General features: G+C 44.5%; 1 protein-coding gene and 1 pseudogene across 1 annotated transcript; both read left to right on the plus strand.

Moving 5' to 3' along the window:
- Positions 1–27,446, plus strand: LOC134436050 (uncharacterized). The gene is made up of 17 exons (XM_063185077.1): positions 1–393; positions 495–590; positions 717–947; positions 1,608–1,686; positions 2,149–2,683; positions 12,891–12,952; positions 13,661–13,731; positions 13,990–14,302; positions 14,855–15,032; positions 16,396–16,505; positions 16,991–17,101; positions 17,353–17,552; positions 23,079–23,363; positions 24,751–24,773; positions 24,859–24,977; positions 25,386–26,637; positions 26,941–27,446. Exons 1-16 carry the CDS (start codon positions 1–3, stop codon positions 25,928–25,930), a joined length of 3,351 nt encoding a protein of 1,116 aa, XP_063041147.1. The 3' UTR covers positions 25,931–26,637; positions 26,941–27,446.
- Positions 6,328–9,697, plus strand: LOC134436666 (zinc-binding protein A33-like; annotated as a pseudogene).
- Positions 27,447–27,786: the final 340 nt, after the last annotated feature.

The raw sequence follows: 27,786 nt of genomic DNA on the forward strand, positions 1-27,786 counted from the left end.
ATGGCATCAAAGCTGGAAGAAGAGCTTACCTGTCCTGTGTGCTGTGACATCTACAAGGATCCTGTCATACTGACGTGTGCTCACAGTGCGTGTAAGGCCTGTCTGCAGCAGTTCTGGGAGACGAAGGGATCCACAGAATGTCCCTACTGCAGGAGAAAATGCTCAAAAGGCGACGTACCAAACATGGCGTTAAGGAACCTGTGTGAGACCTTCCTACAGGAGAGGAGTCAGAGAGCTTCAGCAGGGTCTGAGGTGCTCTGCAGTCTGCACAGTGAGAAACTCAAGGCCTTCTGTCTAGATGATAAAGAAACTGTGTGCTGGGTTTGTCGAGACTCAAAGAAACATAAAAATCACAACTTTAGTCCCATAGATGAAGCAGCACTTGAACACAAGGTGAGAATCTAGTAGCCTAGTGAAAATGGTGCCTAATCCGTTTATTAATTTAGTTATTATTGTTTTGATATTGTGGCCTAAATAATGAACATTCCTTTCAGGGAGAGCTCAAGATCAAATTGCAGCCTTTACAAGGGGAACTGAAGAAATTAGAAGAAGTTAAACTCCTCTGTGACCAAACTGCAGCTCACATTAAGGTGAGACATGTTTCAGAGAAAGACATTCATTACATTTATTACATTATTACATTTATTACAAATTTACCTGAGTAATTATGACATTCATTTGTGTTGTGTTATTATTATATGTTTTTTTGTTTTTAGACCCAGGTCCATACCACTGAGAAGCAGATCAAGGAGGAGTTTGAGAAGCTTCACCAGTTTCTACGAGATGAAGAGGCAGCCAGGATATCTGCACTGAAGGAGGAAGAGGAGCAGAAGAGTCAGATGATGAAGACGAAGATAGATAAGATGAGCAGAGAGATCTCATCTCTTTCAGAATCAATCAGAGCCATAGAAGAGGAGATGGAAGCTGATGATGTCACATTCCTGCAGGTAGGTCACACTCCGTCTTTAGGCAATGAGATTATGGTTGTGCCTTCGCCTGCCGGTAGACACCTTGGGTTGTCCGGCTGTGTGTGAGTCTGTGTGGATCTGACATACCTGTATTATTATTTTCGTTTGTAGTAAATCAGACACACTTGTATGAAACTGCATTAGAATCAATGCTTTGGCATTTTAAAACAGGTATGAAATTAGCTGAATCATAAAATCATACAGTATATTTTCTTTTTGAACCTCCCATCATAATACCAGTAACCTTTTCAGTCTTTGTTTGTCCATCAGCTACTGTGGTGAACAGAGCTGTTAGTAAAAAGAAATCAACAGATAGCTTCACAGATAACACATAATACACGTGTATCTATGTCATTACTTGTTTACATAAGTATGTGGTAGGCCTACAAAGTGTTGAAATGCATGGTATTGATGAATGCAGTTCACAAAATGAATTAAACAAATGCAAAACAAGGTGGTTTTTTTTAACAATATTCTATTTCTTTCCAGAACTACAAGAGCACAGTGAAAAGGTGAGTGATGTGCCTCCTGTCTCTCTCTTGTCTTTGGTTCTGAACCCAAACCCACACAGCAGCACTGACTCCTGAATGTTATTCCAGAGCCCAGTGCACACTGCAGAATCCAGAGAAGCTTTCAGGAGCTCTGATCAATGTGGCAAAGCACTTGGGCAACTTGAAGTTCAGAGTCTGGGAGAAAATGCAGGAGATTGTTCAATTCAGTAAGTAGCGCGCACGCACACACACACACACACACACACACACACACACACAAACACACACACACACACACACACACACACACACAGACACACACAGACACACACACACACACACACACACACACACACACACACACACACACACACACACACACACGCCTCATCAGGCATGCCCCTGTCCCTTCCCCACAACACACACAAACATGGTCATACCGGGTTCTGCACTGTTCTGTATTTGACCATTTTTTACCCAGATAAACCTGCTGACATCCACAATGTTGTCATGGTACGCAGAGGAAAAACCAAGTGTTTTTCGGTTCACATCGCAAACCAACTGTCCGGTCCCGCACGCTCAGACTTTCAGTTCGAGATTAGGTGCAGGAAGGGGCACCATCATAGGTCTTTGTCATCCTGAACGCATCTTTAGTGTTCAGCTTCTGTGTGTTTTCTTCCTCTCTGCAGCTCCTGTTACTCTGGACCCCAACACTGCACACCCAAAACTGATCCTGTCTGAGGATCTGACCAGTGTGAGGGTTGGTGATGAGGAACAGCAGCTGCCTGATAATCCAGAGAGATTTGATAAGTATTCCTGTGTCCTGGGCTCTGAGGGCTTTAACTCAGGGACACACTGCTGGGATGTGGAGGTTGGGGACAACACATGGTGGCTTGTGGGTGTGATGGCAGAGTCTCTCCAGAGGAAGGGAGACTTCACATCCTTGAGTGGGCGGTGGTGTGTGTATTATTATGATGGTAAATATAGAGCGCATGCCCCACCACAGCCCCCCACTCTCCTCACAGTGAAGCAGAAACCCCAGAGGATCAGAGTGCAGCTGGACTGGGACAGAGGAAAGCTGTCATTCTCTGACCCCGATAATAACACACATTTACACACCTTCACCCACACTTTCACTGAGAGAATGTTTCCATATTTTAATATTGCGTGTGACGCCTGTCCTCTGAGGATGCTACCAGTGAAGACCTCTATAATAGTAGAGCAGCACAAATAGACAAATTGAGCTGTGTGTGTGTGTGTGTGTTTGTGTGTGTGTGTATGCGCGTGCGTGTGTGTGTGTGTGTGTGTGTGTGTGTGTGTGTGTGTGTGTGTGTGTGTGTGTGTGTGTGTGTGTGTGTGTGTGTGTGTGTGTGTGTGTGTTTTTTGTGTGGATGTAGGACCTGTGCTGTGCTATTGTCATATTGTACTGTATGTTAGAGTCCTTTTTAATTGTCCATAATGTCATAACAGTCAAGACCACCAGTCCAGGGTCAGGAATTAGTGAAGCCTTACAGGCCAAATTGACATTTTAATGGCATGAAAGTATTTGACTTTGTTTTAAAACTGTGTCTAAACTACACTTTGTTTTTAATTTCTCTTTCTAATGGTGTGTGTAGAATAATAGTGGTAGAGTGGTGTGTGTGTGTGTGTCCTCTGGAAACATCTACTGCAGGGGTCCCCAAAGTAAGGCCCGGGGGCCAGATGTGGCCCGCCACACCCCTTTGACCGGCCCTCCACCTCTCTGCACCTCACCATTTGAGCTGGCTCAAAGAAGGAATCCTCACAGGAAAAAAATAATGATAATATATATTTTTTAAAAATATTTCTTTTTTTTTATCAACAGGCCTTCCTACAGTTTAATTTTCACTAACCTAGTGTGAATCACCAGAAGTGTTTTGTCTTGATAGTTTCTCATCTCACTGTAATATAAACAGGCCTACCATTTCTATTGTAGCCCATCACTCATAAACTGTCAATCTCCATAGTTTTCTAACCTTTCCTTGCTATTTCTACATGGGTTTTTAAAATAGTTTTTAGAAAAAGTAATACATGTGGTATTTCAAATTGAAAAACATGTGAAGTACTCACTTCTTTTGCAAATCACTTGTAATGATTAACTATTTTCTGCTAGTATACAGCCCACATGATTGATCGCGGCCCCTGATCACAGTCAGGAACGATAATGTGGTCCCCAGAGAAAAAAGTTTGGGGACCCCTGACCTACTGTCTCCAACCTGCTGCTCTCCTCATTGAGGTTTGAAGAACTGACTCCACACATTAACATTAGTCTAAACAGTACTAGTGGTTCCCCTCATTGTGTTAAAAGGTTTGGGTAACGCCTTTGGGAAAATCATTACACCGTTTAATCCTTTGTTGAATATGTGACAAATCATCTTCATATTCACATACAAAATGTGTTAACAGTGATTTTAATAAAACCTACTATTTGCTTTCAAACTCTTGCTATTGTCATTCTGTAGTTCCTTGAAACATGCAACTCGAGGCCAATTCACTCAACCAAAACAAATTCTCCAGTACGGGTCTCTGCATACATTTGATACATTCATTTGTTTTCAGTTTTAGTGAAGCATTTTTTTTTAAAAGGTGTGTTAAATCTGTGCAGATTGAGAAAGCATTGATAGTTTGAAATAGTTGCAAAAATGTCTAACAGTGTTCATTATAGTTTTAAAAATAAAAAATAAAGCCTAATGTTTGAAGGCAAAATAGGTTTTGCTTGCGGCCTAGGGATGCAAGGCAAAGTTTTACCAAAGTCACCAAAGTACAATTCAAAGGACATTTTCTCATTTGCAATAGGGATGTTGAATGGGTAAAAGTCCCCAAAAAGTTGTGCTTATGCTGACGGTGGGAAACTTTATTGTTTTCCCCGCGGAGGTGGGGCATCAGTGAACTGCCTCCTCCACTTGTGCTTGTCTCCTCGTACGAGGAAGTAATATGTCATGATGGCATCACTGACAACAGCATTATATTTCAATATCTTGCAAAAGCTCAATTGTAGAGTCTTGTTCTCATTTGCAATTGGGATGGTGAATGAAAAACAGTCCCTCAAAAGTTGTAGTGGCTAGGCTGACAGCTGGGAAACTTAATCGTTTTCTCCACGGAGGAGGGGCCAGGAGGCAGGACGAGGAGACAAGCACAAGTGGAGGAGGCAAGGTCGCATATTGTAACACACTCAGTGACCTCTTGTTGGGTGAGCTGTAACCTGTGTCCTGACTCCTGCCTGCAAATAAAGTCAGTACCGCCTGTATCCAGCAGAGGGCAGCAGCAGAGCAAGAACTAGAGCAGAGTAGAGTAGAGTATCATTTATTACACGCACGTAAGCTGAGGCACACACATGCAGAGACACACAGGCCCACACACCCATACGGCACATTCAAAGAAATATACTGTTAGACACAGTCACATGCTGAAACCCTGGCACACACATAGAGACCATTCAGTTCAGTGTAAACATTTGGGAAATCATTACATAATTTTATATTTCATTGAGCTTTTGAAGCAGCATCTCCATTTGGATATGAAAAACATGTTAAATGAAACAGTGCCATTAATAAACATTACTATTTGTATTCAAACAAGGCTCTCTGTTGTCATTTTGTCTTTCCTTGAGATGTTTGACTCGAGGACAATTTACTCGACCAATCAGCTGTCAGCAGATGTGGAGCTCATCAGTCATGAGGGGTTTGTTTTCATCCTCCTCAACCACATGTGCTACAAAACTAACACGGTTTTCAGTATCATGAAGGTATTTTTGAAAAGGTGTGTTGAAATAGTTCTAAAAAGGTGTAACAGCTGTCTGCAGATGTGGAGCTCAATGTTCAGGTTTGTTTTCATCCTCCTCACCCACATGTGCAGGTAGGGGCGTCTCCTCAGTGGGAATCAGGTCAGCCATCAGGGTGACATATTATGTTCCTTCTCGCACCAACACCTTCTATTTTCAAAGATCTACTGCACTTAGCGATATAAAGGCAGTGTTTCTCAACTCTGGGATATAATTAATACAACATAACTATTCAAAATTCTCTTTGAAACACTATTTTATTTGTATTTTTTACAATTTCATGAGTAAGGTTTGTAGGTTTAATATCTTGTAACTTATACAGCTCAGTCATGTATTATTTCTTGTGGTGAAAATCCCTATAAAATCCCCAATGTAAAAATTAGGTCCCGTGACAAGAAAGGTTGGGAAACTTTAAGCAGATTAAGGAGACAAAACAGTAAATCAGTTGATTTGAAGGTTTTGCCAATGTTACCAACCTACATTAGCTTGGCTATCTCCAGGAGAGCAATATCTTAGACCAGGGCTATTCAATTGGAGGCCCCATGCAGGGTCTGATCCGGCCCTGCATGACAAGGCTCCGCAAGATCTGAACAAAATGAAAACATGGACACGCTATCTACGTATGTATAATATTATGTTCAGCCCTTTTACTGTGAGGAATATGATAAACTGGCCCTCAGTGACTTTTAATTGAATACCCCTGCCTTGGACGGTACAGTGCCTGCTGCTTCTGCCCAGTGGTGTAGTGGGGATTTTTAAAGTGGGGGTACGCGATTTTTAAAGTCATCAAATAGTTAGGCAACTTATCATGTCAAACCCCCCTACTGTCCTTAATCTACCGTCATTGCTTCTCCGTTTCCATCTGTTTGGTCAATCACCTGCAATAATGCTATGTGATCATCCCTTTTTGTATTCAAACATGGGCAGAAGATTTCTTTAAAAAAATCTCACTTCAGGAGAAGTGGGTGGACTGTATACCCCCACCTACCGCGCCCACTACACCCCTGCTTCTGCCTCTCTGAGTCCCTCCCTCTTCCCCTCTCCCTCCTTTGAGAATGAGGAAGTGACGGCTAAGGCACGTACATAGGGCAGCTCTTTCCCCTGTAACGCTTCAACACGTTTGTGACACTTTTTTCTTAAATAGAAGATTTTTTGCTTTTGTTTAATGACTTGCAGAATGAACGGGGCATGTTTATATTAATACATTTACAATTGTATTCCATTAATACAGTTAAAACTTTGAGATTGTTTCTTATTCCACCAAATCAAAAGTGGAAGTAAACGGGCTGCAACAAGTGTCGAAGGCTGGTGTATCGTAAGTACTTTCAAATTGTCTTGCCCTGTTTTGATTCAAATGAAATATGAGGTAATATTTTGGAAAGGAAACAAGTCCCAATTTTATGAATTAAGTTAATGTGCATGATCAGCTGGCAACATGCTTTCATCTAGTGATCATTAGTTGTAGGCCTACTGCAACACACACACACACACACACACACACACACACACACTAACACAAACACACACACACACACACACACACACACACACACACACACACACACACACACACACACACACACACACACACACACACACACACACACACACACACACACACACACACACACACACACCTGACCAAGACTGTACATTATTAATTGGGCAGTGACCGGCAGGGATCTCTCATGAAGGATTCATGAATATGTTTTACTGTTTTGTATAGGAGAAAATGGCATCAAATTTTGAAGAGGATCTTACTTGTCCTTTGTGCTGTGACATCTACAAGGATCCTGTCATACTGACGTGTGCTCACAGTGCGTGTAAGGCCTGTCTGCAGCAGTTCTGGGAGGGGAAGGGATGCAGAGAATGTCCCTACTGCAGGAGGAAATGCTCAAAAAACTTTGATGTCCCAAACATTGCATTAAGGAACCTGTGTGAGACCTTCCTACAGGAGAGGAGTCAGAGAGCTTCAGCAGGGTCTGAGGTGCTCTGCAGTCTGCACAATGAGAAACTCAAGCTCTTCTGTCTGGAGGATCAAGAAGCAATGTGTTTGGTTTGCAGAGACTCAAAGAAACATAAAAATCACAACTTCAGTCCCATAGATGAAGTAGCACTTGAACACAAGGTGAGAATCTAGTAGTGAAAATGGTGCCTAACCCCTTTATTAATTTAGTGATTATTGTTTTGATAGTGTGGCCTAAATAATGATCATTCATTTCAGGGAGAGCTCAATATCAAATTGCAGCCTTTACAAGGGACACTGAAGAAATTAGAAGAAGTTAAACTCCTCTGTGACCAAACAGCAGCTCACATTAAGGTGAGACATGTTTAAGAGAGAGACGTTCACTTGAGGGGTTGGAGATTTATTACAAATTTAGCTGAGTAATCATGACATTAATTTGTGTTGTGTTATTATTATATGTTTTTTTGTTTTTAGACCCAAGTCCATACCACTGAGAAGCAGATCAAGGAGGAGTTTGAGAAGCTTCACCAGTTTCTACGAGATGAAGAGGCAGCCAGGATAGCTGCACTGAGGGAGGAAGAGGAGCAGAAGAGTCAGATGATGAAGAAGAAGATTGAAAAGCTGAGCAGAGAGATCTCATCTCTTTCAGAATCAATCAGAGCCATAGAAGATGGAAGATGATGATGTCACATTGATGATGTCACATTCCTGCAGGTAGGTCACACTCCGTCTTTAGGCAATGAGATTACTATTGTGCCTTCGCCTGCAGGTAGGTACCTTGGGTTGTCCGGCTGTGTGTGAGTCTGTGCGCATGTCATACCTGTATTATTATTTTTTGCTTGTAGTAAATCAGACACACTTGTATGAAACTGCATTAAAATCAATGCTTTGGCATTTTAAAAACAGGTATGAAATTAGCTGAATCATAAAATCATACTGTATCTTTCTTTTTGAACCTCCCATCATAATACCAGCAACCTTTTCAGTCTTTGTTTGTCCATCAGCTACTGTGGTGAACAGAGCTGTTAGTAAAAAGAAATCAACAGATAGCTTCACAGACTGAGAATATTACAGGATAACACGCGTGTATCTATGTCATTACTTGTCTGCTTAAGTATGTGGCACAGTGTGTTGAAATGCATGGTATTAATTAATGCTGTTCACAAAATGAATAAAATAAATAAATGCAAAACAAGGTGGTTTTAACAATATTCTATTTCTTTCCAGAACTACAAGAGCACAGTGAAAAGGTGAGTGATGTGCCTCCTGTCTCTCTCTTGTCTGTGGTTCTGAACCCAAACCCACACAGCAGCACTGACTCCTGAATGTTATTCCAGAGCCCAGTGCACACTGCAGAATCCAGAGAAGCTTTCAGGAGCTCTGATCAATGTGGCAAAGCACTTGGGCAACTTGAAGTTCAGAGTCTGGGAGAAAATGCAGGAGATTGTTCAATTCAGTAAGTAGCACACACACACACACACACACACACACACACACACACACACACACACACACACACACACACACACACACACACACACACACACACACACACACACACACACACACACACACCACACACACACACACACACACACACACACACACACACACACACACACACACACACGCGTGCCTCATCAGACATGCCCCTGTCCCTTCCCCACAACACACACAAACACGGTCATACCGGGCTCTGCACTGTTCTGTATGTGACCATTTGTTACCCAGATAAACCTGCTGACATCCACATTGTTGTCATGGTACGCAGAGGAAAAAACAAGTGTTTTTCGGTTCACATCGCAAACCAACTTTCTGGTCCCACACGCTCAGACTTTCGGTTCGAGATTAGGTGCAGGAAGGGGCACCGTCACAGGTCTTTGTCGTCCTGAACGCATCTTTAGTGTTCAGCTTCTGTGTGTTTTCTTCCTCTCTGCAGCTCCTGTTACTCTGGACCCCAACACTGCACACCCAAAACTGATCCTGTCTGAGGATCTGACCAGTGTGAGGGTTGGTGATGAGAAACAGCAGCTGCCTGATAATCCAGAGAGATTTGAAGAGTTTTGCAATCTCCTGGGCTCTGAGGGCTTTAACTCAGGGACACACTGCTGGGATGTGGAGGTTGGGGACAACACACGGTGGAATGTGGGTGTGGTGGCAGAGTCTCTCCAGAGGAAGGGAGACTTCAGATCCTTGAGTGGGTGGTGGTCTGTGGGTTATTGTAATGGTAAATATGCAGAGTATGCCCCACCACTGCCTGGCACTCTCCTCACAGTGAAGCAGAAACCCCAGAGGATCAGAGTGCAGCTGGACTGGGACAGAGGAAAGCTGTCATTCTCTGACCCTGATAATAACACACATTTACACACCTTCACACTCTTTCACTGAGAGAATGTTTCCATATTTTAGTACTGCCCGTCCACTGAGGATAATACCAGTGAAGACCTCGATAAGATTAGAGCAGCACAGATAAACAAATTGAGCTCTCTCTCTCTGTGTGTGTGTGTGTGTGTGTGTGTGTGTGTGTGTGTGTGTGTGTGTGTGTGTGTGTGTGTGTGTGTGTGTGTGTGTGTGTGTGTGTGTGTGTGTGTGTGTGTGTGTGTGTGTGTGTGTGTGTGAGAGAGAGAGTGAGAGAGAGAGAGAATGAGAGAGAGAGAAAGAGAGAGAGAGAGACCACATTATTTGCTTATGTAAGAATTGTACTGATATGGCCTTGTTGTGTCATGTTATAGGCCTTTATAATTGTTGTACACGATACCAAAATGGTCAGGGCCACCAACACAGGGTTAGACACATAGAGGTAGAAAATAACACTAGAGAGGACCCCGCCCCCCCTTTTACGGCAATCTGTAGCGGCCATTATCTGGAGGTAGATCAGAGAAATGGAAATTAACGGAGAACGAGGCTCACCTCTGTCAAAAATGGCTTAATCATGTGAAAATGTCCATCAACACACTATACAAGGACAATAGTTGAAGTGTGTTGCTAACTATGTTCATAAAATATATTATTTGATTTTTAAATGTATTTTATCGACTCATATGATTTCAGTAGATATGTAGCCTGACATTTCAAATCTGGTCTTTGATTAAAGTGTTACTTTATATTTACACAGTTTTAGTTAATTTCTTGACAGGGGTGGGCGTGTTCTCCATTGACTTGCATTGCCTGAAAGTACCTACACTACCTACGGAAGTTGGGAAGCTCCAGCTGCCATTTCCCAGTGCTGTCGCAAATTGCTGTGTCCTCTCTAGTGTTATTTTCTACCTCTATGGTTAGACATTACTGAGACCTTAGAGGCCAAATGGACCATTTTGAATTACCTAAATGTACTTGATTCCTAAAGAGGTTTGATAAAATTACACTTTTTCATGAATGATTGCATCTTTCTCTTGTCTAATGGTGTATAGAATAGTAGTAGTGATGATGATTTCACTAGGCCTACTAATATTCTTGTCTAATGGTGTATAGAATAGTAGTAGTAGTGATGATTTCACTGTCTAGGCCTACTACTATTCTTGTCTAATGGTGTCTAGAATAGTAGTAGTAGTAATGATGATTGCACTGTCTAGGCCTACTACTATTCTTGTCTAATGGTGTATAGAATAGTAGTAGTAGAGTAAAGGGTGCACTGTCAGAAAATTCCCCTGCAAAATAACGGCAGTTACTGGCAATTATATTTACCTGTAATTCTACTGTTATTTCACACCAAACATCAAATACAGCTCAGTGCTGTTTAATGTATCACAGTATATAACATTTGTTCAGCAGCAATTGAACTGTTAAAATAACAGTACTCTACAGAACGTTCACAGTATTAGTATTGTTAAACTAAAAGTGCTCTACAATATTTATACAGTAGTATAAGTAGAATAACAGTACATTTTAGTTAAAAAGTTGAAGATTATACTGTGAGATGACAGGCAAATACTGGGTCATAGTTGCATTCATGAATATGGCCATGGCAATTTCCCACCCCACCCATCATTCTCCATAACTGTGATACCCTGGCCATGTTACCACCCCACCCTCCCACCGTTCACCATGACTGGAGTGCTATGCCGCTGTGCTTTATTGAGATAGTGGTTTGCGGTGGTCCTTTGAAAGTGTGGGCATGAATATAATTTCAGAGTATGCAGTGCTATGTTACAATGGCAATGGGAGTGTGCGAGGTGGACTTTTTACTGTATCTCTTGATGAGCCAATGATGAATATAGCATTGGTCAGTCTGTAAAAACGTAATTTGCACCAAGTAGCACAGCAAACAAGCAGCAGTACAAGCTAGCTCTCAAAGCCATGTCTAATTTGCAGCAGGCACATTATATGCAACAATGCCACAAATGATGCCACATACAGCAAGTGCCACAAAGCAAGCTTTCACAAAGAGGAGAGTATGCAAGCATGTAAGCAAGCTTGTAGGCAAGCAAGTGCTATGCTGTGCCATGCAGGCCATCCAGCAGGCAGGCAAGCAACTGAAGTGTTGATAGTCCAGATTTATATACAGGTGCAAGAGCACCATGTGACCAGAGTCATCAGGCCCTTGGCAGGTGAAGGCCGTAATTTAATAATGGCATAACAGCCCTACTCAGGTGAGGCCAGGCACTGATTAGCAGATTGGTTTAGATGGGTCTGCTTGTTGCAAGAGTGTTCTTGCACTATCAAAATCATAGTGATGAAAATCATCATACTGTGCTGCATCAAACACGTTTTAAGTATTGTAGTTTCCTTAGAAATTGTTTAATTCCTGTTAGTATCAGAGAATCTTTAACCAGTGAGAATGACTTAAGTTCTTCAGGTGGTAGGCTATTGCAGCTTGATGGTGATCACGGACAAGTGGAGGATGAATGGGTTTCAATGGTGCTGCCTAAAATATCTTGGTTGCTTCCACAACGGCCAATGCTGCTATTGTGCAGTACTTACTGTTTATGCTCAACACCTGACTCAAAGTAATATTTTCACAGTAGTTGTCTGTTTTTTCAAAAAACAGTAGAATGCTGTTGCAGAAGTACCCTAAATTAACAGCTATTTTTTTACAGTGTGTATCCTCTGGGATCATGTACTGGCCCAACCTGCTGCTCTCCTCATAGAGGTACAAGTCCAAATATTAGTCCAAACAGTGCTAGTCTTCCCCACATGGCATGTAAACATTTGGGTACGCCTTTGGGGAAATCATTACATCATTTTATATTTCATTGAGCTTTTGAAGCAGCATCTCCATTTGGATTTGAGAAACATGTTCAATGACACAGTGGCATTAATAAATATTACTATTTGTATTCAAACACGTCTCTCTGTTGTCATTTTGTCTTCCTTGACATGTTTGACTCGAGGACAATTTACTCGACCAATCAGCTTTCTGCAGATGTGGCGCTCATCAGTCATGAGGGGTTTGTTATCATCCTCCTCGCCCACATGTGCTACAAAACTAACACAGTTTTCAGTATTATGAAGGTGTTTTTGAAAAGGTGTGTTGAAATAGTTCTAAAAAGGTGTAACAGCTGTCTGCAGGTGTGGAGTTCAATGTTCAGGTTTGTTTTCATCCTCTCCACCTACTGGAGACATTGATAATGGACTAGGTCCGAAATGTCTAAAGTGTAGGCGCAGACGCCGACCTTTGTTGGTTTGTTGTCATCCTCCTCAGCCACATGTGCTCCACATCCCTCCAGCCCTCTTGTCTCCCAGGTAGGGGAGTCTCCACATCCCTCCAGCCCTCTTGTCTCCCAGCCAGGTAGGGGCGTCTCCTCAGTGGGAATGAGGTCCACAGGGTTGACATAGCCTATTGTGTTCCTTCTCACAGATTAACCCTATTCAGACTGTGCCAGTAAAGGGAAAGAGTCCAGGAATCACAAACGCGAGGATCAAGTTGAGTGTGGTGTTTAATGATAGACACCGGGTGAACAGTACAGCAATAAGCCCGACCGGTCTATATCCGGCCGGCTGGTTACGTCATCACAGGTAACATACTAACACTCCTGGCGCTACCCTCTTTTCTTCAAAATATTACTTCCCCTGTGAAATACCACCACCCAAGAGTCCCACAAATATCAAAGATTATCATAAACACATCAATCAATAATCAACAAGTAGTCCTCAATGTGACACATAATCACCCAGTCTCTGAGGCATGCGTCGCGACCTTCCAGAGCGCCTGGGCATGCTCTCCGGTAGGGGCACGTCGTCTAGCATGCCATCGGGGTAAGCCAGCGCGTGCGTGTCACCACTTGGCACTGACTCCTCTTGGTTCACGTCGTCACGTGGCAAGTACGAGTCAGCAGGAGGCTCTGCGATTGCTGGGGGCGTATCAGGGACCTGTGGTGGAGGGTCCTCCGACCCCTCATCGGAATCGTCGCTAGTTCCAGGGCACTCGGCTGTCGGCCCACTCAGGGTGCTGGTTGCGTCCTCCACTCTGTAGCAATCACTCAGCTTGACTCTGTAGGAGGTGCGGCGCAACTGGGACCCAGCAAACTTCTGAATGTTGCACCATGCTCCATCTACCCCGACGACCAGGTACCGGTCCCGTGCTTTGGACTTTTTGCGATCCCCGCAAAGGTACACAAGATCTCCTGAGTGCACAGGGATAGGCACAGGCACACGACCAGATGGTGTCTTGGACCTCATACTGTGAGGGTGGTTGGAGACCCGCTGCGAGTGCTGTGACATGATGAGATCCTGGTCATCAACGGGCAGTTGTCTGTGGGAGAACTGGTCTCTCTGGAACAACATTTCGCGGGCAGACAACCCACGAGACCTCACCCGACTGTTCAGGCGTGCAGTGGCGAGGGAGAGCAGCAAGGGGGTAACAGCTCTGCAATTAGGCTCAATGCGCAGAATCTCACCCTGGAGTTCTTGGATAGCTCGCTCGGCAACAGGGTTTTTGTTGATATTCTTGACCCTTCCCACTTCGATGGACACCCTGTGCTTAGACAGGGTCTCGTCCCCAGCCAGTGCGGCGAAGCCTGGCGCTGGGTCAGTTCTGACCACTGCTGGAGGACCGTCGAGAGGACAGAGCCCCACACACAAGCGGAGCAGGGCTTCCCTGAGAGTCTCGCGGCGCTCGTCTTCAATGAGGGCGGCCATGGTAAATGATGTGACACACTCTCGAACCACAAGAATGCACTGCCGCTCCCGCCTGAAGACATCTGCTGCGAAAGCTGAGCCCACGACTTCGGGAGGATCACCGGTTGTCTGGTCCTGCACGAACACTGGTGCTTTTCTCAGCGCCACACACTGGTGGCACCCATCGGTGATGCGCCGCATAGTAGAGTCCATGTCCAACGCATAGAAGTAGCGCTGTACAACAGTCTTCAACTGGCCGTACGTAGGGTGGTCCAGAGTGATGTGAAGTGCGGTGAGTAAACCATCCAGAACAGACCTGGGCACAATGATGCAGTCTGTCGAAGCTGCAAGGGGAGTGTGTCGACGAACGACCAAGAGGCCGTCCTTGGCTACTGTAGCGACGTTCAAGTACCGCTTCACATCACGGATGTTGGTCAGTTTCTTTGAAGGCCTTGTCCCCTGACGGAGATGGGCCCCCGTCCTCCTGAGGTCAGAGCAGTCTGACTGTATAGCCAGCCATGCTGACCTGCTGGTGAAGGGTAACTTCTGGGACCCTCCTATGACGTCACTCAAGCTGACCTGGCCAACAACAGCCTCGGCAGTGGAACGGACAAAGGTGCAGACTTGGCACACCGGGCTGGTGCACTCTGGTGCATTGCGGCTGGCAAAGTCAGATGGCAGAATGGCTGCACCTGCCACATGACGTATCTGGACCTGGAAGCGGCTGGCCGTGGAAAGGAACGTGGTGACCCGTGGGCTCGCTGAGAATTCTCCTCTACACAGCTTTTCAAAGGCCTGCACACAGGGTTTACTGTCAGTTAATACACATACCTTCAGAGCTGACTGTATTATGTACGGTGCAAAGTGCTTCACGGCAGCAGCGATGGACAAGGCCTCGACTTCACACGGCAGCCAGGATACCTGAGTCTTACGCAGCTTTGCACTGAAATATCCTGCAATCTTCACGGTGCTCTCCCGAGTGACGTAGAGCGTAGCACCCAGGCCAGGCTCCCTGACTGCACCATCCGTAACAATCCACAGCTGATCTTCAGGCTGGGGCAGGGTGATGGCGTGATGTGAAGACAGCGCATTCTGTGCACGTTTGAAAGCGCTGAGCAACTCTTCTGACCAGTGAATGATGTCCTTGGACTCACGCCCAGCAATGGCGTCATCCAGGGGGTCAAGCACACTTGCGCAGTCCTTGAGTACACGAGACAGCACCTTGTATGCTCCGATGACCGAGCGCAGCCCAGTTACAGTCTTTGGTGCAGGGCATGATGCCAGGGCAGACACGCGGTTTGGACTGGCCTGGATAGTTCCCTGTCGCCACACCCAGCCCAGGATGGTGGTCTGTACTGGAGCAACGGTGGTCTTGGTGGCTGACAGATGTAATGCGCATTGTCACAACGCTGACAGCACTCTCCTCCACACTGCTGCCAGGCCCTCAAGCGTGTCTGCTCCACAATACAAGTCATCGGCTACTTTGGCGACCTGTCCTTGTTCCAGCAGCTCCCCAAACACTCTGCATGTCAGCTCCTCCAGTGCCGTTTCAGACCCTGGCATGCCCATCGCACTTCGCACATAGACACGCACGCCCTTGAATGGAGTGACGACACCACAGTACTTCCATGAGTCTCTGGATAGCGGGATCTGATAGAAGGCTTTTGTGAGGTCCGTCGCGATGATGTATTTCCACTGGGCTATCAGACGAAGAGTCGAGTTGACATCTGGCATTAATGAGGGCTGTGGCTTACTGTACCGTCCGACGTCGGCGAACGCTGTGACAAGTCGGAAGCCGCCATCAGACTTCTTGACGAGGAACGAGGGGTTAACGTACTCAACATCAATGTCAACATCTTCTGGCTTTCTGAAGACCCCCATCTCCTCCAATGCGTCGAACTGTGTCTGGAGCTCCTGAAGCTGGCCTCTGGAGTATTGTGGCACCCTGCCTTTGCGCTGTGGGGGTTGGACTGGCCCCATATGCACTCTGGCTTGGAAAGGACCAACGGCGCCATTGTACCCCTTAAAGTGTGGGTCAAACACCTCGTCAAATTCCCTGTGCAGAGCACAGAAACTGTCTCTAATGTCTGGAGGCATTATGTTGTCTGGGTCCAGACGCACAAGGCTGGAGTGCGTAGCGGAGCGGTGGAGAGGTGTGTTGGCTGACAAGGGCATGTGGGGTGGTGTGACCGTCGCATCACTAGAAGAGGGCACATACGTGGGACGTACTTGGCAGACATGGGCATTTCAGCATACCAGCTGTGGCTGCCCGGTGAAGTTGGGGATGCGGATCTTCCTAGACACACTCCTCACCATGGCAGGCGCAGGCCACTGCTGTGTGTCGGTCAGTTCTTGAAAGGTGCCCACGTAAGGCTCGATGGCCAGCTCTTTGTCCCCGTCGCACAAGTCGGGAGGGAGGTCCAGCTCGATGTACTCCCCAGGCCACACTGTAGCTCTAGCCTGGGCGCGTATCACATGGGCGCGCCGCACAGCGTGTCTGTCTGTGGCCACGGTCTGTGACCCATAGCTGTAGATGTTGTCACCCAGACACACCTGGTGCTTGGCAGGTCTGACTGACACATCGTTTTGTGTCATGAATGGGATGCCAGCTAAAATGTCTGAATCAAGATTTTCCACTACGAGCCCCTCAAAGTAAAGTCTCTGATTGTCTCTTTGGAAGTAAGTCCGTGTTTCCCCCATGACCCTCAAGGGGGACGAGCCATCTGCCTGGTGCGCAGACTGTGTACTGCTTGTAACTGTAATGCCCAGTCTCGTAGCACAGGAGGCCCTCATCATGTTGCCAGTGGCTCCACTGTCAATGGTGAGTCGCACAGGGAGGTGGTTGTGAAAGGCATCAAGATAAGGGGACTGTTTTATTAACACACGCTGCACGAGAGAGGGCGACGCAGCTTCATCCTCTTCAGCGCAGTCTGACGCATCACTCTGCCCGTCGAGTACCCGGCGGGCCTTTGCCATGTATGACTTGTCATGAGGAGGGAGAAAGGGGCACTTACTGAGAAAATGGCTGTCTGGCCTCTCTGCACAGTGGACAGGCTCTCTCTGGCCTGCCAGAGAAACTCCTCCTTTTGGGGCGCTCGGACACAGCAGCTTGCATTGCCCTAGCATCCTCAGAGGCCGGCACCTCCTCCAGCAATAACTCCAGGGCTTGTGAAATTTCCGGCTTTATGGAGTCTACTGTGCGCGACCTCAATTCAGTGCCATACCGCTGTTTTACCAGCCTAGGCAAGTCAGTGTGTATCAAACGCAGCCATGTAAGGGACTGTACGTTATTTACCGGGGGGGGAGGGCTGGTGCGCTGGAAGTCCGGTCAAAAAAAAAATCATGGCCCCCCCCTCCACCTCAATTTTTTTCCCCATGGCCCTCCCCCCACTTCAATTTTGTTTTCCCATGGCCCTCCCCCTACAGGTAAAAAAATAATAATATGTAAAATTGGTAGATGAACAACCATCATGAGAACAGTCAGAGTAGCCTACATCAAGGGCGGTTGTCTGCACTATTATGTGCTATCGATATCAGTGGATACCTATGAGAAGCCGCTAGAATCTACCTCTGCGGCTGCATGGGATGCCTTTTAACTCCACTGTCACCAAGACAAATTGCCTTCACTATTGTTTTTACGTGTTAAGTAAAAATATTATTATTAATAATAATGATAATAATAAAAACTTCCATTTCAATACCAATGTCCGAGTTGTTACTACTGTAAACTACAGTGGAGAGAGTTTCCCCACCGCAGCTTCAATATTTCCCTGCTCGACAAGCAGCGCCTTTCACAAAGTAGGCTACGTTTTACATGTTCAGCACAGTAGCGAAGCCAGGGACGCAGGAACTGGTTTTGACCAGGGGGTGCTGTGAAAAAAAAAATCTGTTTTTTAGATGCAATTTCCTGCGTTCTAATCAATTTTAGGGTGAGGAATGGCGAATCATATCTGAATAACTTCCTCATGTTTTATGTAGCCTAAACAAGGATGGGTAGATTTAATTTTTTTTTTTTTTACATCTCACTTTGACATTATTAAGTTCTTCTAGCGGAAGGGAAACGCGCACCTGATGTGGAGGTGAGGGCGTGTTCAAGAGCAAATCGCGCTGCCTTGACAGTTTGTCTCTTCAGCATGGGCAGTGTGCAATGTGTGAAATTAGAAGAAATGCTTTGACTAGGCTATGCGATGCACTCGAGAGGTGACCGGGCTTTCAAATAATTTAGATTTTCTTGCAATTGCGACTGTGGATCTCAAGGTGCATCTCGATCAGGACCCCTGTCCTGTCTCCCAGACCGCGCATAAAAGCACGCACGCACACACACAGGCATAGCTCTACCTTCCCGAATGTGATTACACTCTGACGGCCAAAGAGTTCGGGATGTGATCGGAGCAAGAAGTAGGCTAAGCGCCAAAGCAGCTCGAGCCATTGCTGGCTATTGATACAGGGAGAGTGAGAAAGCCACCTTTAGTTTGCATTTAACGTAGGCCATATTTAAGATGCATTAATAGGTGGTGCTATGGTGGTCAAATCAGCAAAATGGAACAAATTGCCAAAACAGAACCAGTACAACATTCCAAAACATCCAACAATAGCACAGCCATTACACACCGCGGCAATTCAACTTTGACAACTGTGATGATAGACAAGCCATGCAGGCACACCATCGGCTGTGCTCTCCTTCAGATTCACCCCATAGCCAACTCCGAGGCTAAGCTAGACTACTTCACCAGCAACAGGCAAGACCTAGCATACCAATACACGCTTCTACGAATCCAATCTCCACAGCAAGAAAGAAAAGTCACTTCTTACCTGACACGATGCACAACTTTGGTGACATTCCCTTCTCCCGTCACGCTTTAAATGTAGGCTACATAATTCCTTGCTTAGTTGGTCCGTTTTTGTTCACCAAAGTGATGAGACTTCTCTTCACAACAAGTTCCTCCAATGGTTTCAAGACCGTATATGATGCATGGGCAACACATCGCCGTTAATACCACTTTTATTACTACCTTGACACCACAAGCTATTAAAACAAACGTATCTCCCGCGTCACTGCACCGTTCTACCAAAGTACGTCTAGGCCTAGGTATTGTTCATTCCGGTCTGGTTGGGGTCTAAAAGTTTTTTGAACACAGATGTAAAGCACACGGCGGTGCCATTAAATAAAATCATGACTTACCAGAGGCTGTGACCACCAGTTGACTACAACACCTCTCCAAAATTCCTCTGGAAATGCCCATCCAATTCGTTGTCAAAACTTCCCAAACTGTTTTGCCCATATAGTTCACCTCAGCTAGTTAGCCTATTTGCTCACGGGCATTTTCTATGATGCTCAATGTTCCCGTAGCACTAGCAATAGGCCTAATCAGTGAAAGAGAGTCAGCGCGGGCAATCTACAGTAGCTGCACCTGATAGTTTTTTGACTACAGATACACGTTCAGTGCTATAGTATGCGCCGGGACCTTGCATCGCAAAGCTATGTGTTTCAGAGCATTTTTTATTATTATTTTAAAAAATAAATAAAAATAAAATAAAATGAATTCGATTTTTTTTCCCATGGCCCTCCCCCTAACTCCGATTTTTTTTGCCATGGCCCTCCCCTCCACCTATTTTTTTTCATCATGGCCCTCCCCCCCCTACGCACCAGCCCTCCCCCCCGGTAAATTACGAACAGTCCCTAAGCACAATAAAGTTCTCCAGTTCTCAAGTGCTGCTATTCCACAAAGCGACCGACTCGCCGAAAGTTAACCCGCTTATTATATGGATATACTTAAATGATTCACACATGCGGGGACATTTCTTTAGACCTATTTAATGTTAAGATTGTTGCTGCGCAAAACAAAACAGTGCCGTTGTGGAACACCGCTAGGCAACAGCTAGGTAGGCTAGCCAGGACAACAGGTGTTGTCTATCACAGCAGCTGATTAGAGTGACAAAAGACCGGATCCCCTGCGGAGTGATGTGAAACATTCGCTTTAGCCACTGACTTGTATACAAGCCAGTGGCTTTGGCAGTGAACCTCTTGTTGCCATTGACAGCGGTAGCCACTAGCCAGGACAACGGGTGCTGTCTATCACAGCAGCTGATTAGAGTCTTGTTGAAAAGTCGCTTTAGCAGTGAAAAGTCTTGTTGCCATTGACAGCGGTCTGTTATAGACCAACCCGTCCGTTATCGAAAAATAACAGACGTCCGAACGTTGGGGAGCCCCGTTGAAATGAATGGAGCATTCGACAGATGACGTCACAACCATATAATAAGTAAGGGTTAACGTTCGGCAAGAAGGTCGCTACCGTGGAATAGCAGCACGACAGAGAGAATCTTTAGACCCCGACGCGGAGCGGAGGGGTCTTGTTCTCTCTGAAGTGCTGCTATTCCACAAAGCGACCGACTCGCCGAAAGTTAACCCGCTTATTATATGGATATACTTAAATGATTCACATTTCTTTAGGCCTATTTAATGTTAAGTCTAGGCTATTATAGTTTTTAATGTCAAAAGATTGTTGCTGCACAAAAAAACTGTGTCGTTGTGGAACACCGCTAACAGCTAGGTAGCCAGGACAACAGGTGTTGTCTATCACAGCAGCTGATTAGAGTCTTGTTGAAAAGTCGCTTTAGCAGTGAAAAGTCTTGTTGCCATTGACAGCGGTCTGTTATAGACCAACCCGTCCGTTATCGAAAAATAACAGACGTGTGAACGTTGGGGAGCCCCGTTGAAATGAATGGAGCATTCGACCGATGACGTCACAACCATATAATAAGAGGTAAATAATCTACTAGAAGAGCCTGAGGTCCTCTGGGTTCTAAAGACAATGAGGACTCCAGGCTCCTCTATTAGATGATTTACCTCTTAACTTAACCTGCTTTACTCCTGAACCAGCTTCTTAGTACAGGCCCCTCTTGTCTCCCAGGTAGGGGCGTCTCCTCAGTGGGAATCAGGTCAGCCATCAGGTTGACATATTATGTTCCTTCTCACACCTAAACCTTCTATTTTCAAAGATCTACTGCACTTAGTGATATTAAGGCAGTGTTTTTCAACTCTGGGGTATAAGTAATATGACAAATCTATTCAATATTCCCTTTGAAATACTTTTTTTTCTCTTTTTTTTTCTTTTACAATTTAAGACTGTCATCAATATCAAATTGTTTAATACCCAGTATATTATGTAGCTCAGTCATGTATTATTTCTTGTGAAAATCCCCTGTCTCCTTTTTATTTATTTATTTATTTTACACTTTTAGACTGTCATGAATATCTATGGGCTAGGTTTAATACCTTACGTGTGTGTGTGTGTGTGTGTGTGTGTGTGTGTGTGTGTGTGTGTGTGTGTGTGTGTGTGTGTGTGTGTGTGTGTGTGTGTGTGTGTGTGTGTTCCTCAGAAATCCTCAGAAATTGGGGATGTCAAATGTAGTCTCATGACTACAAATGTTTGGAAACTTTAAGGAGATTAAGGAGACAAAACAGTAAATCAGTTGCTTTGAAGGTTTTGCCGATGTTACTAACCTACATTAGCTTGGCTATCTCCAGGAGAGGAATACCTTAGACCAGGGCTATTCTATTGGAGGCCCCATGCAGGGTCTGATCCGGCCCTGCATGGCAAGGCTCCGCAAGATCTGAACAAAATGAAAACATGGACGCGCTATCTACGTATATATAATATTATGTTCGTCCCTTTTACTGTGAGGAATTTGAAAAACTGGCCCTCAGTGACTTTTAATTGAATACCCCTGCCTTGGACGGTACAGTGCCTGCTGCTTCTGCCCAGTGGTGTAGTGGGGATTTTTAAAGTGGGGGTACGCGATTTTTAAAGTCATCAAATAGTTAGGCAGCTTATCATGTCAAACCCCCCTATCTGTCCTTAATCTACCGTCATTGCTTCTCCGTTTCCATCTGTTTGGTCAATCACCTGCAATCATGCTATGTGATCATCCCTTTTTGTATTCAAACATGGGCAGAAGATTTTTTTTTTAAATCTCACTTCAGGAGAAGTGGGTGGACTGCGTACCCCCGCGTACCGCGCCCACTACACCCCTGCTTCTGCCTCTCTGAGTCCCTCCCTCTTCCCCTCTCCCTCCTTTGAGAATGAGGAAGTGACGGCTCGTACATAGGGCAGCTCTTTCCCTCGTAACGCTTCAACACGTTTGTGACACTTTTTTCTTAAATAGAAGATTTTTTGCTTTTGTTTAATGACTTGCAGAATGAACGGGGCATGTTTATATTAATACATTTACAACTGTATTCCATTAATACAGTTAAAACTTTGAGATTGTTTCTTATTCCACCAAATCAAAAGTGAAAGTAAACGGGCTGCAACAAGTTTCGAAGGCAGGTGTATCGTAAGTACTTTAAACATTTCTTGCACTGTTTTGATTCAAATTAAATCTGAGGTAATATTTTGGAAAGGAAACAAGTCTCCATTTTATGAATTAAGTTAATATGCATGATCAGCTGGCAACATGCTTTCATCTAGTGATCATTAGTTGTAGGCCTACTGCAACACACACACACACACACACACACACACACACACACACACACACACACACACACACACACACACACACACACACACACACACACACCTGACCAAGACTGTACATTATTAATTGGGCAGTAACCTGCAGGGATCTCTCATGAAGGATTGGAATAGGTATCCATGACTATGTTTTACTGTTTTGTATAGGAGAAAATGGCATCAAATTTTGAAGAAGATCTTACTTGTCCTTTGTGCTGTGACATCTACAAGGATCCTGTCATACTGACGTGTGCTCACAGTGCGTGTAAGGTCTGTCTGCAGCAGTTCTGGGAGGGGAAGGGATTCAGAGAATGTCCCTACTGCAGGAGGAAATGCTCAACAAACTTTGATGTCCCAAACATTGCATTAAGGAACCTATGTGAGACCTTCCTGGAGAGGAGTCAGAGAGCTTCAGAAGGGTCTGAGGTGCTCTGCCTTCAGCATAGTGAGAAACTTAAGCTCTTCTGTCTGGACGATCAAGAAGCAGTGTGTTTGGTTTGCAGAGACTCAAAGAAACATAAAAATCACAACTTTAGGCCCATAGATGAAGCAGCAGTTGAACGCAAGGTGAGAAGTTATTCATATAGTTACATGGTGTTGTAACCCAACCTTTGTAATCATTTAACAAATGTTATTATGTTGTGACCTTAATAGTGTTAATTTTTTTCAGGATGAGCTCAAGATCAAACTGCATCCCTTAATACAAGACACAAAAAGGAAATACGATAACAATTAGTCAGTTAAAGTTTATCTGTAAACCCTCAAATCAACATGACACTTCTTCCTTAATGTACTGATGCATGTCTCACCTTAATGTGAGCTGCTGTTTGATCACAGAGGAGTTTCACTTCTTCAAATGTCTTCAGTTTCTCCTTTAAATGTTTCTGATGTGTTTGTTTTTTAGACTCAAGTTTATACCACTGAGAAGCAGATCAAGGAGGAGTTTGAGAAGCTTCACCAGTTTCTACGAGATGAAGAGGCAGCCAGGATATCTGCACTGAAGGAGGAAGAGGAGCAGAAGAGTCAGATGATGAAGGAGAAGATTGAAAAGCTGAGCAGAGATATCTCATCTCTTTCAGAATCAATCAAAGTCATAGAAGAGGAGATGGAAGCTGATGATGTCACTTTCCTGCAGGTAGGTTACACTCCGTCTTTAGGCAATGAGATTATTGCTTTCGCCTGCCGGTAGGTACCTTGGGTTGTCCGGCTGTGTGTGAGTCTGTGCGTCTGTCATACCTGTAATATTATTTTTTTGTTTTCAGTAAATCAGACACACTTGTATGAAACTGCATTAGAATCAATGTTTTGGCATTTTAAAACAGGTATGAAATGTGCTGAATCATAAAATCATACAGTATCTTTTCTTTTTGAACCTCCCATCATAATACCAGTAACCTTTTCACTCTTTGTTTGTCAATCAGCTACTGTAGTGAACAGAGCTGTTAGTAAAAAGAAATCAACAGTTAGCTTCACAGATTGAGAAAATTACAGGATAACACATAATACATACACTGGTAACACTTTATAATACTGACAAAAAAGCATTAGTTGGGGAAGGATTGGTAATGATACAGAAACCATTCATCATTTGCCAATCCTTCCCGATTCTCTCACACACATGTATCAGTATCAAAAAACATTAACAGTGTATGTTAATGATTAAGTAATGGGAAATAATAAAGAGATAATGGTTAACTAATGTTTGACAAAGGGTTATATAAGGTTTGAATAATACCTAACAAATGCATATCTAATGCTTAACAAGAAGTTGGTATTATAAAGTTTTACTCATACACTATATGTGTGCATGTGTGTATCTATGGCATTACTATTCTAAATAAATACGTGGCACAGTGTGTTGAAAAGCATGGTATTGATGAATACAATTCATAAAATGAATAGAATGAATAAATGCAAAACAAGGTGGTTTTAACAATATTCTATTTCTTTCCAGAACTACAAGAGCACAGTGAAAAGGTGAGTGATGTGCCTCCTGTCTCTCTCTTGTCTGTGGTTCTGAACCCAAACCCACAGCAGCACTGACTCCTGAATGTTATTCCAGAGCCCAGTGCACACTGCAGAATCCAGAGAAGCTTTCAGGAGCTCTGATCAATGTGGCAAAGCACTTGGGCAACTTGAAGTTCAGAGTCTGGGAGAAAATGCAGGACATAGTTCAATTCAGTAAGTAGCGCGCGTGCACACACACACACACACACACACACACACACACACACACACACACACACACACACACACACACACACACACACACACACACACACACACCTCATCAGGCATGCCCCTGTCCCTTCCCCACAACACACACAAACATGGTCATACCGGCTTCTGCACTGTTCTGTATGTGCCCATTTTTTACCCAAATATACCTGCTGACATCCACATTGTTGTCATGGTACGCAGAGGAAAAACCAAGTATTGTTCAGTTCGCATCGCAAACCAACTTTCTGGTCCCACACGCTCAGACTTTCGGTTCGAGATTAGGTGCAGGAACGGGCACCAGCCCGGTTCTATGTCGTCCTGAACGCATCTTTATTGTTCAGCTTCTGTGTGTTTTCTTCCTCTCTGCAGCTCCTGTTACTCTGGACCCCAACACTGCATACCCAAAACTGATCCTGTCTGAGGATCTGACCAGTGTGAGGCGTGTTGATAAGAAACAGCAGCTGCCTGATAACCCAGAGAGATTTGATTGGGTTCGCTCTGTCCTAGGCTCTGAGGGCTTTAACTCAGGGACACACTGCTGGAATGTGGAGGTTGGGGACAACACATGGTGGAATGTGGGTGTGATGGCAGAGTCTCTCCAGAGGAAGGGAGACTTCAGATCCTTGAGTGGGCGGTGGTGTGTGGGTTATTATGATGGTAAATATAGAGCAGATGCCCCACCACAGCCCCCCACTCTCCTCACAGTGAAGAAGAAACTCCAGAGGATCAGAGTGCAGCTGGACTGGGACAGAGGAAAGCTGTCATTCTCTGACCCCGATAATAACACACATTTACACACCTTCACACACACTTTCACTGAGAGAGTGTTTCCATATTTTGTTACTGGTTGTAATGCCTGTTCTCTGAGGATGCTACCAGTGAAGACCTCGATAAGAGTAGAGCAGCACAGATAGAGCAGTGTGTGTGTGTGTGTGTGTGTGTGTGTGTGTGCGTTTGTGTGTACTAATAAATCATCACATAATCACTAATACATTATTTGGTGTAAGACTAGTGTTGATATGCTCATGCTGTATTCTGTTATAATCCTTTATAGGCTAGTTGAGGTTTGTTTTCCTCCAGCCCTGGTCTCCCAGGGCATGTTTGGTAATGTGAGATGTACATCAGTAGGGATTCTACTGTGAGCCTTCAGCCTTATAGGGATCAGAATGCCATGGGTTAGCAAGTGCATTCTGGTCAGTTGAAGCAAAGTTGCCAAAAAAATATATGAGTGAGAGTCGGAGGGGAGATAACAGCTGTTTTCTGATCCTGTTTACATGTAACATCAACATCTTCATCTTCATATTCTTTCCCATTTTGGGTCAAAGGGACCAACTGGAAGGGGCAGAGACTTTGGTCCCGAGGTCATTTCCCAATCCTTCCCCAACATTCTCTCCACACTCCGTTCCGGACTTTCTTTCTCTGTCCTATCTCAAATTTAGGCACCAAGACCTAAAGGAAGACTTTGAGGGAGGCCATCAGTACCATTTATTAAAGATGTTGCAAAATATGCTTTGAGTGACACAATACAAATCACGCCATGCTCCCTCCATTACACCCATTGACCCTATGGATGGATGCAAGTCATAGTGGGCAGCCATGGTCTGATTGGTTAGGGACTCAGGTGCTGTTTGTACATACCTGGGTATTTTGATAAACTACAATTTTTCGCATAAGCGCATAAATATGCTGTCATGAATACGTTAAGCCTGTGCGGCATAAGTAGACTGCCATTCAAGTCTTCGTTTATCTCTGTTTATATACAAACGCTAACCGGAGATTTTTAAAAATCTCCACTTTTGCCTGAGTTTTTTTGGAGCTTCGTTTATAGAGGGAAAACCTTCGTTTGTTTGTGAACGAAAGGCACAACCGAAGGGGAAGGTCTTCGTATATCAAAATACCCGGGTATGTATGAACAGCACCTTAGTCTTGGAATCAGAAGGTTGCAGGTTCTAATCCCATACAATCCATGGCTGAAGTGCCGTTGAGCAGGACACCTATAGCCCCACATAGTGGCTTCAGGGACTGTGTGCAATCAATGCCATGTAATACTGTAACTGTAAGTTGCTTTGGAAAATTGTCAGTTAAGTGTAATGTACTGTAATGTAATGTCAAAGTCTACTTCATCCTATATTTTCCTGGTCTTTTATAGGCCCCTGTCTTTTTGATGCGATGCGAGGCTGAACGTCTACCTATTATTTTCTAAAATGCTAAAATGGGCAAAACAATTCTTAAAAAGTGTCATATCTATAAGGAGGGAATGGCTTTAGGATGTATGTGTGTTCTCTGTGTGCACGTGCGTGTGCATGCATACTGTGCGTGCTTGCAATTGATGAACCAAATGCTTGTGTTTCCACACACTGTATTACAGAGTTAGCAATGGAATGAATGTCTATTCATGTTTTATACAGTGAGACCAAAGACAAATTATATGCAGACATTAAAATAAAGTCTATTCTGTTCTATTTTATTCTGGTATTTGTGTGTGTTTGTGTGTGTGTGTGTGTGTGTGTGTGTGTGTGTGTGTGTGTGTGTGTGTGTGTGTGTGTGTGTGTGTGTGTGTGTGTGTGTGTGTGTGTGTGTGTGCGTGCATGTGCGTGTGTGTGTGTGTGTGCGCGTGTGTGTGCTCTCAATGAATCGAACAATCTCCTGCATTTTCTCCCAGACTCTGAACTTCAAGTTGCCCAGGTGCTTTGCCACATTGATCAGAGCTCCTGAAAGCTTCTCTGGATTCTGCAGTGTGCACTGGGCTCTGGAATAACATTCAGGAGTC

The sequence above is a fragment of the Engraulis encrasicolus genome, chromosome 20, assembly GCF_034702125.1.
Source record: "Engraulis encrasicolus isolate BLACKSEA-1 chromosome 20, IST_EnEncr_1.0, whole genome shotgun sequence".
NCBI lineage: Eukaryota > Metazoa > Chordata > Actinopteri > Clupeiformes > Engraulidae > Engraulis > Engraulis encrasicolus.